Here is a 10291-nt window from a genome sequence, read left to right as displayed (position 1 = left end):
TTTTATCAAATCCAGTAATACTTTTTTAAGTTCTTCAGACAGAGATCTGAAAATTCTGATACCTGAAAATATTTAATATAAAAATTCTGCCATAAATTAAGGTCGGATTTCTGTACAGTCATTAATCCTGCTAAAAATATGGTGAATTTTAATACTATTTTCTCAGCACGTTTTCCTACAAAATCTGCATTTAACATCAAATCCAAGCAAGGTTTTCCATAAAAAAAAAAGATGAAGCAAAGGGAAAAACTGAAATGCCCTCCTAAATTCCATATTTCTTCTACCACGTGCCTCTTTGCATTGCATTAAGAGCATTTGCTTATTCAATTCCCCACTAAAAACAATCCCAAACTTTGCCATAACAAAGGGATGGATGCATCCCAATGATTACAGCTCATCCTTAATATCCTCCACTCTTGGAATTCTAAAATTCTGATTTTCAAACATAAAATCCAAGATCAAATCCTTTCACACGCCCAGGTGGCATCCTTGAACCTTCAGTTGATTTATTGGGGTTTATCCCAAACAATTCTTTCCCAAAAGCAGAGAGATTTTATGAGGCTTAAAATCTTCATTTCAGAATTTCCTCACTTTCCAGAGAGGGGAAAAAAATACTCAACAGAGGGGAAAAAACCCTCCTGAAATGTCCTTTTTTTGTTGTTGCAGCAGATTTTTAGGGTCTCCCTGGCATTCCCAAAAGCTCTGGAGTGGCATTTCCTCCATCAAAAACCCCTCAGTACTGAGATTATTGTAAATAATTGACAGTGACTCCTACCAGACCACAGAGCTCTTGGAGGCCTCGTTGAGATTGCAAGAATTAAGTTGAATTTAGGAGGAATCTGTGCAGGAAAAATCCGATGGCCCAAAACGTGGGAGCCAACGTCCACTTGGAGGAATTCCCCATGGAGCAAAGAAAAACCTGGAATGGCTTTTCCACCAGAAAAAAAAAAAAAATCTCATCTGGAAAAATCCTTCCTGGAGCAGAAGGATGAAGGTAATTATGGGACCATCAGGGAATCCTGGAATGGTTTGGGTTGGGAAGGGCCTTAAAGCCCACCCGGATCATCCAGGGACACCTTCCCCAGTCCCAGTGATGCCTCAGGTTTGGGTTTTGGGTTTTTCAGGCTCTGTGCTGCCTTAGAGAAAAGGGATAATGTTTAAGGGATGCTGAGCTCTGTGCACAGAGCAGGGAGACAAAACAATTCCTGCTCCAGCTGGGCACCAAGGACAAATGATCCAAATCTCAGCCCAGGAGCACAAACCCCGTGGGCTGGAGAGAGAAAAACAAGCAGGGTGGGACTGCAGGGGCTAAAGCTGGAATGGGACAATGAACTGCAAGGTGCAAATGGAGCAGAACTGATCCCAGGGACAGAGCCCGGGAGCGCTCGTGCATTTTGGGGCCATTTTGGTTCATCTTGGGTGCAGCCCTGGCTGGGCTCTGGTGCTGCCCAAGGTGGATCCATGGAGGAGATGCTTGGAATGAATCCCTGCTTTATTCTGGGACTCTGCCCAGCCTTCTCAAGCCTTGTCCCAAGCTCCATCCAACCTGACCTTGAACACTTCCAGGGATCCAGGGGCAGCCACAGCTGCTCTGGGAATTCCATCCCAGCCCCTCCCCACCTTCCCAGCCAGGAATTCCTTCCCAAAATCCCACTCAAATCTCCCCTTTCCCAATGGGAAGCTATTCCCTGGCTCCTGTCCCTCCATCCCTTGTCCCCAGTCCCTCTCCCGCTCTCCTGGAGCCCCTTCAGGCCCTGCCAGGGGCTCTGAGCTCTCCCTGGATCCTTCCCTTCTCCAGGGGAACATTCCCAGCTCTCCCAGCCCGGCTCCAGAGCCAAATTCCAGCCCTGTTGGATGGCACAGAATCCAGATATGGAAAGAGAGAATCCAGATCTTGAGAAATGAGAGATCCATGAGAATCCAGTCCCTGGAAAACCTTGACTCAGACATCAAGAACCGTTTTCCTTCGGCAAGGCAAAAGCTTTTCCATCCAATTTTGTAGCTGCACAATCGCCCATCCAGGAGCTACAGACTGAATTCAGACACCTTTCTGCATTCTAAGAATATTGTGGAGGAAATTTCGGAATGTCAACAAGCCTGGAAATATTCCAAAATCTTTTTTACAACTAAATATAATTAGTGACACAAAACAGCAAAGAATTAAGGCAATGTTGATGTAAAAGAAGCCAAATTTGTAGCTACTCAAATTTTTCAGGGAGCAGCTCCAAATCCCTTCTTTGAGTCAGTTTAAGTGATCCATCCTTCCTGAAAACATCCATCAGGAAAAATAAAATTCCTGGGAAAAACCTGTGCAAATCAAGAGAGAACACAGCAGACTTCCCTCCTTATTTATTCCAATTGCTCACTTGGAATTTTTAGGATAATGAAGCTGCTTGACCATAGTTGTGATTTCAAAGTGGTGATATCCCAGTATCACAAAAATATTTTTGTGATATTCTGAGGGGACACCCAATTGCAAAGAAATAATCCCTTTGCTTTGCCAGATCAGGAATTCTGCTCTGGGTGCTCCAACAGGTTTTTTAGGAATTCTACATTTCCCACAGCTTTAAAACAGGAGGAGGATGAGGCACTTTATAGAAAGAAAAGAATTAATTTTGTATTATTGCCAGGAGAAATAAGAGCTCTGATCAAGCAGAAAAAAAACCAACCTCATATTTGTTCTCTATGAAAACCAGAGCTGTTCTCTATGAAATCAAGATAAGCTCAAACACGCCCTGATAAGAAACTCTTGAGTTGTTTATACACATAAAAGGTTTAAATCCAGTTCCCACCTTTCCACGTCATCCACCCAAAGCTCCTTTTGACTGTGATTTTCACAGTTCTGTCCCAAAATCCAAAAAAATGTGCATTTTCCTCAGAAAACAGGGAATTAAAACTCGAGTCCTCCCCACTGGAGGGGTTTTTGGGGTTTATTTCCAATAGTGACGGAGAAGGATTCCCATTCCAACACCCAAGGAGTTCAGGATGCACCTTTCCCGTAAACCTGCTGGGATGAAATCAGCGGCTTCTCCTTGGAGACCCTGGAGGTTCCTGGCCCGGGGGCTGTCCCAGCAGCTCTGTCTGGGGGTGCTGTGTCAGGACAGCGCCGTTGTCACCAGTGTCACCAGCGTCACCAGTGTCAGCAGGCTGGGCAGGGCGCGGCTGCCCGCGGCCGCCCTGCGTGCCTGCAGCACGGCGAACACCGCGTTGGTGGCGTTGGTGGGGATCTCCACGTTGCAGATCATGCCTTCACAGCAGGAAACACACTCCTGCTGAGACAAAAGGGTCATTAGCTCGCGGTAATTAGCAAGGGGTCATTAATTCAGGGGGATTGATTCAAGGTAATTAATTCAGGGCGGTTTTAAGAGAGAAACGCGCGTTTGGCGTCACAAAGCTGAGCTGAACAGACCCATCCTGGCCAGGGCAGCAGGTGGAGCAAATATGCTAAAAACCATCCTAAAATCCAATTTATCCATGAATCAATTCTCCAAATCAGGAGTGCAGTTTTTTCCTGGAGTCGCTCATCCCCAGGTGTGTCCCCAGGCTGAGGTGGGATGTCACAGACCCACACTGGCACTGCAGAAAACAGAGCTTCCCTTTCTAACACGCCAACTCTAAATCTGCTCTGCAACCTTTCAAGTTTCAGCTTTTTTCAAGCTGAAAAATTCTGACTCTAAAAACTTTGTTCCCACTCAGTTTTTCCCCTCCAGGTTTTGTGATCTGTGCAGAGCATGCAGAAATCCCATTGTTCCCCTGAGTAAAGCATGCAGAAATCCCACTGTTCCCATTGCAGAGCACGCAGAAATCCCACTGTTCCCCTGAGTAAAGCATGCAGAAATCCCATTGTTCCCCTGAGTAAAGCATGCAGAAATCCCATTGTTCCCATTGCAGAGCATGCAGAAACCCCATTGTTCCCATGGCAGAGCAGCTCCTGGCACATTCTCCTGCAAAAAACAGCCCTGGAATAGCCACCTCCAGCCCCAGGAGTAGGGCAGGAGCAGGGCAGCAGTGGGGTACGAGTAGGGTACGAGTAGAGCAGGAGCAGAGCACAGCAGGAGCACAACAGGAGCATGGCAGGAATCGGGCAGGAGCAGGGCAGGAATAGAGCAGGAGTAGGGCACGAGTGGAGCAGGAGCAGGGTATGAGTAGAGTAGGAGCAAGGCAGAGCAGAGCAGGAGTAGGTCAAGAATACAGCAGGAGCAGGGCACGAGTAGAGCAGGAGCAAGGCAGAGCAGAGCAGTAGAGCAGGAATAGAGCAGAGGCAGAGCAGGTCAGAACACAGCAGGAGCAGGGCACGAGTAGAGCAGGAGCAGGGCATGAGTAGAGCAGGAACACGACAGGAATGGAGCAGGGCAGAGCAGAGCAGGAGTAAGACAGGAATGGGGCAGGAGCAGGGCACAAGTAGAGCAGGAACAGAGTACGAATAGAACAGGAGCAGGGCAAAGCAGAGCAGGAGCAGATCAGGAATAGAGTAGGAGTAGAGCAGGAGCAGGGTACGAGCAGGACACGAGCAGGCAGGGCAGGAACAGGAGTAGAGCAGGAGCAGAGCAGGAGTAGAACACGAGCAGGCAGAGCAGAGCAGGAGTACAGCAGGAGTAGAACACGAGCAGGCAGAGCAGGAGTAGAACACGAGCAGGCAGAGTAGAGCAGGAGTACAGCAAGAGTAGGGTGTGAGTCGAGCAGGAACAGGGCAGGAGCAGGGTACAAGCAGGACACGAGCAGAACACGAGCAGGCAGGGCAGAGCAGGAGTAGAGCAGGAGCAGGACAGGAGCAGAGCAGGAGTAGAGCAGGAGCAGAGCAGGAGCAGAGCAGGAGCAGAGCAGGAGTAGAGCAGGAGCAGAGCAGGAGTAGAGCAGGAGCAGGACAGGAGCAGAGCAGGAGTAGAGCAGGAGTAGAGCAGGAGCAGGACAGGAGCAGGCAGGCAGTGCTGACCGTGTGGCCGCTGTCCCCGCGGCGGTGGCAGCCCACCAGGTGACACTCCTCGCCCGTGGCGCATCTCTTGGTGACCGAGGTGCTCTCCCCGCGCGCCGTGAACAGGTGAGCGGTCAGGCAGTACCGCGTGCCTGCACAGGGGATCCGGGATTTGATCACCGTCATTAAAAGGAACTGGAGTTTGATTCCCATCATTATTAACAAATCTGGAGTTTCACTGCCATCATTAAAAGGAATTATGAAGTTTGACTGCCATCATTAAAAGGATTTCTGGAGTTTGATTGCCATCATTAAAAGGAATCTGGAGTTTGATTCCCATCATTAAAAGCAAATCTGGAGTTTGACTGCCATCATTAAAAACATTTCTGGAGTTTGAGTCCCATCATTAAAAGCAAATCTGGAGTTTGATTGCCATCATTAAAAGGAATCTGGAGTTTGATTCCCATCATTAAAAACATTTCTGGAGTTTGATTCTCATCTTTAAAAGGAATCTGGAGTTTGATTCCTATCATTAAAAGCAAATCTGGAGTTTGATTCCCATCATTAAAAGGAATTCTGAAGTTTGACTGCCATCATTAAAAACATTTCTGGAGTTTGATTCCCATCATTAAAAGGAATCTGGAGTTTGATTCTCATCATTATTAACAAATCTGGAGTTTGACTGCCATCATTAAAAACATTTCTGGAGCTTGAGTCCCATCACTAAAAGCAAATCTGGAGTTTGATTCCCATCATTAAAAGGAATTCTAGAGTTTGGCTGCCATCATTAAAAACATTTCTGGAGTTTGATTCCCATAATTATTAACAAATCTGGAGTTTGGCTGCCATCATTAAAAACATTTCTGGAGTTTGATTCTCATCATTAAAAGGAATCTGGAGTTTGACTGCCATCATTAAGAGGAATTCTGGAGTTTGATTGCCATCACTGATGCCTCAGAACAGCCTCTCACATCTACACGCAGCTCAGGAAAACATCCCCAGAAAATGCCTCTGCAGAACCATCTGCAACTTGATGAAAAGAGCATTTAGCAAGAAATTAATTCCTGTGAAACCTCAGCTGATCCTTCCAACCTCCAGCAAGGCTGCTTTGATTGGAATTACTAATTAGCACCAGCATCCACACATTTATTTTTGTTTCTCTCCTCTTTTTGGCAGCAGGCTCCTGCCAAAAAGGTTTGTTTCAAAACCAAAAGGTTGGTTTCAGGTTTGTTTCCTCATTCCTCTGCTCTGCTTCTTCCCCTTTCCCACCGTTCCCGTGAGTGTCACCAGGGTGAAAAATGAGGAAACATTTCCATTCTTTTCTGAGCTTCATCCTCCCCAGCACAGGTGTGAGCCCCTGTCAGGCAGGTCCTGCTGCTCACTAAGAACAGGAAATTTTGGGATGGCATCCAAAGGGAAGGGAATCAAGCTACAGAGGAAATTCTTCAGGTTTTTAAAACAACATCTTAAAATTAACTCTTGGGAAGCACATAATTATGTATATATACACAGAGAAACATATATAGGTAATTAATATGGATGTATAATTAAAAAGCTGCTTGAATATTATTTTTTTGGTTATATAAAACTGGGAGATGGAGGTAAGTAATTTTTCACTGTTGCTTTACACTCTGAGGAGAATAAAGCTGCACAGGAAATTCTTCAGGTGTTTTAAACAAGATTAAAATTAACTCTTGGGAAGCACATCATTATATTTATACACAGAGAAATATACACAGGTAATCAATATTGATATATTAGTCAGAAATCTGTTTGTATATTAATATTTTATTGTTATATATATTATATAAATCTGAGAGAGATTGAGATAAATAATTTTTCACTGTTGCTTTACACTCTGAGGAGAATAAAGCTACACAGGAAATTCTTCAGGTGTTTTAAACAAGATTAAAATTAACTCTTGGGAAGCACATCATCATTATATACACAGAGAAACACCTATAGTTAATATTTTTGTATTATTAAAAAAACATAAATTAATATTTTTGTTATATATTTTTGTTATATAATATTTTTATTATATAAAACTGAGAGAGATGGAGATAAATAGTTTTTCACTGTTGCTTTACACTCTGAGGAGAATAAAGCTACAGAGGAAATTCTTCAGGTGTTTTAAACAAGATTAAAATTAACTCTTGGGAGGCACATCATTATATATACACACAGGGAAATATACATATAATAGACGGTATTATATAATATATTAATTATAGGTAATTAATACTGATGTCTTATAAAATATTAAAATTATTTTAAATCATGTTATATTAAAATACTAATGTTAAATTCAATAACAATATTTAATTTAATATTAAAATACTATCATTATTTTAAGTGCTGTATATTAATATTTTTGTTGTGTATTATATAAAACAGAGTGAGATGGAGATAAAGAATTTTTCACTGTTGCTTTACACTCTGGAATGGCCAAAATTGTCAGATCAGCAGAAAATTCCTGACTCAGCATTACCAAAACAAAACTGCTGGCACATTAATTAATGCTATGCATGAGCCAGCCTTCTCCAAGGGGGTGAGTCAGGGAAAAGCAAGTTTGAGCATCACAAATATTTAATATCTCCTTATCCAGCCTTACTCACTTTCAGGACACCACCTGTCCTCAGCCCATCTGTTGCAGTTGTAGTTGTCCACGGCGTTGTCACAGGTAAAGCACTTGAAACTGTTTGGGAATGGAGTGGCTTGGAAAGGGTTAAAAAAGCATTGAAACACAGTCAGTAGGGAAGCACTGAGAAAAAAAACTTAAAATATTCAACATGGTGCTTGTACACGCATGTATTTACAGAAATAAATCATATGTATTTACATCTTTTCACTGTTAGACAAATAAAACGAGTTTGGCAGAAAGCTTTTTTTCTCTCTCTAGGCTTGAACTTGAAGTCTATCCTCATGTTTTCACTCTCAGGGAAGAGGGAAGAGTTTATCTCCCTCCTCCTCGTGGGGCAAACATAAATCTACATTTTCCTTTGATGGAAAAACTGCATTTCCAGAGCTTGAACTCCCACTCGGAAGGAGAAGTCGCATCCTTTCAACAAAAGGTCTTTTAAAATCTCATTTCCATTATTTCAATGAACTACTGGAAGGTGCAGGGTTCATTAGGGGCAGGTATTATTTCCAGCTATTATATCCTGGCTGCTTTAACGATGCAGGTAATGCAAATGAAGGGATGGAACACTGGCGATGCCAGATAAGAGGAAGAAAAAAAAAAAAAAATAAATGATTCCATTAGTGCCAACTGGCTTCACAGGTCCCACGAGGTTTTTAATTACCTACAGAGCGAATTAATTGCATGCAGCAACACCTATTCCTCCCCTTACAAAACCCCCAACAAGATAAAAGACCAAAACCACCTGTTCTGGATTATTTACAAGGAAACTGCCACACAATTTCCTCTGCAGGGAGACAAAAAATAATACAAGAACAGCCCTTAAAATGCCAAACTCCTCGTGCACTCTTTAGTCTGGCAATGGTTTGATTTATTTTCATTTAGTCAACTTGTCAAACTTGGGGACAAAGTGCTGTGGGGCGAGAAGCAGAATGTTTATTTTAAAGTTTCTGTGGAGACGAACAGCTGGAACGCAAAGGACTGGGAGGCAAATAATTGCAATTTTAAGGCAGAATTCCATAGAGAAAAAGGCCAGAATTCCACAAAAAAAAAAAAGCTACTTACGGTCTAGTGGAGGCCTGATGTTGTAGAAGTTGATGTTCTCAGCTGCAGCCCAGTGCCCTGAGAGGATGAGGAAGGGGAGAACGGCCGCGGCCAGCGCGCGCCACAACGCCCTGGTCGCGGACATCACTGTACAGGGAAACCCCCAGCCCTCAGGCCTGGAACAGCAAGGGAACACATTATTATTATTATTATTATTGTTTAGTGGGAATTGTGAGGATCGGAGGTGTGGGATGATGAATTTCCTGCCAAATCCCGCTGGGAGCGTGGAGATGCAGCCGGGAATGCCGGCGAGCGGCGCAAAGCTGAGCTGGTGGTGCCTTCTGCTGGCCAGAACCCCTCACACAGCGCTGGGACTTGCAAAATAAACTCAAATTCACGTTATTCCTCTCATCTATTTGTCCTCCTGAGCCTTAAAAGTGCCTCAAAAGGATCCCTAAAAATCAGCAGGATTGAGGTCCTTTAGATCCAGCTTGAAACAGTGTGGAATAAACAGCACTAAACGCAGAGAAATCTCAATTTTAACACCAACAACCAATCCCTTGCCTGAGATAAATAAACTTCACACAAGCTGCATCATCTGAATTTTAAGTGCACTTCGCACTGCCACAGCATTAACATTTGTAAGTGTAAACTCAATTTATTTATTTTTAAGTGCATCCCAAGGGAAGGCTAAGGAAGATGGCACAGACGTGTTGGAGAAGGGCAGGGTGGAAAGTTCACATGGATGAGATGCAATCACCCAAAAATCCATTTATTAGGGGCCCCCTGGGTGCTCTGCCAAGGCTTTAGAGAGAAGAACTGAGCATTTTGCTCGGGTTGGCATTCAGATTTCCACACCTCCAGACAAATGCAGGGAATTGTGGCAAATTCCAGTGACCCTGGAGCCTGGTTCAGATATTACAAATCACAGCCTCGCTCCTCCCATGCAAATTCCCAGCAGGACAAACAAGCTGGAGTGGAGGCTCCTGCCAAACCAGAGCCAAAGGCATTCCCTCCAAACTTCCAGGCACACCCTGGCCAGGCTGGAAATGGAGCTCAGCAGAGAATTCCAGGAAATTCCCTCTTTTCCCTGTGGTTTTTTGGATTGGTTGGGGTTTTTCCTTTTCCAGTGGAGATGGTTTTGCCAACCAAGCAAACAACAGAATTTTAGGAAGTGTGAATTTTATTGTGAATTTAACCATACTGCTTGAGATCTGCTTAATTAAACCTTGGCTTTATGGATATATTTCAGGAGAAATTCCAAAGTCCCAGCCTACCTCTGCTCCCTGTGTACTTCCAAGTCTCTTTTCCATAGGATGGTCCAGATTTCTTCTGGCTGCAGCCCAGGATCTGAAGGATTAAGCAGAAGAATCTGTGGAGAACAAACAGCAGCAGATCATCAAAATTCGGTTTTCAAGACACACAAATTAGCATTAAATTAAGATAAAACCCAGGATTTTATAATGAAATATTCGCAGAAGCACTTGAACTACACAATACGGCTCCCACTGAGAGCTGTGGCACTGCAGAAATTGAAATTCCCTCCTTCCTGGGGTAGTCCAGTGCCATAAAAGACAAATAAAAGACAAAAAGTGAGGGAATGAGGCTCAGCCCACCCCTGAGGATGAGTTTCCTCCACTGCTGAGGGGATGGCCTGGGTGGGACCACACCAGGGAACATTCCCATTCCACAGA

The 10291-nt window shown here is 44.0% G+C and overlaps 1 protein-coding gene across 1 annotated transcript; it reads right to left on the bottom strand.

Moving 5' to 3' along the window:
• Positions 1-3095: 3095 nt before the first annotated feature.
• LYPD6B (LY6/PLAUR domain containing 6B) lies at positions 3096-8824 on the bottom strand. The gene is made up of 4 exons (XM_066553887.1): positions 8619-8824; positions 7531-7629; positions 4934-5064; positions 3096-3269 (listed from the first exon to the last, which is right to left on the bottom strand). Exons 1-4 carry the CDS (start codon positions 8740-8742, stop codon positions 3096-3098), a joined length of 528 nt encoding a protein of 175 aa, XP_066409984.1. The 5' UTR covers positions 8743-8824.
• Positions 8825-10291: the final 1467 nt, after the last annotated feature.

This window comes from Molothrus aeneus, chromosome 7, assembly GCF_037042795.1.
Source record: "Molothrus aeneus isolate 106 chromosome 7, BPBGC_Maene_1.0, whole genome shotgun sequence".
NCBI lineage: Eukaryota > Metazoa > Chordata > Aves > Passeriformes > Icteridae > Molothrus > Molothrus aeneus.
Note: the sequence above shows the minus strand (reverse complement) of the source record. Positions and strands in the feature narration are given on the sequence as shown.

What these genes read in the sequence shown, in the direction of transcription:
- LYPD6B (XM_066553887.1), bottom strand. Translation starts at nt 8,742, where the DNA reads ATGTCCGCGACCAGGGCGTTGTGGCGCGCGCTGGCCGCGGCCGTTCTC. An exon ending in GGACAGGTGGTGTCCTGAAA is followed by an intron (nt 5,065 to 7,530) that starts GTGAGTAAGGCT and finishes TCCCCTGTGCAG; the next exon opens with GCACGCGGTACTGCCTGACC. An exon ending in GCGGGGACAGCGGCCACACG is followed by an intron (nt 3,270 to 4,933) that starts GTCAGCACTGCC and finishes TTGTCTCAGCAG; the next exon opens with GAGTGTGTTTCCTGCTGTGA.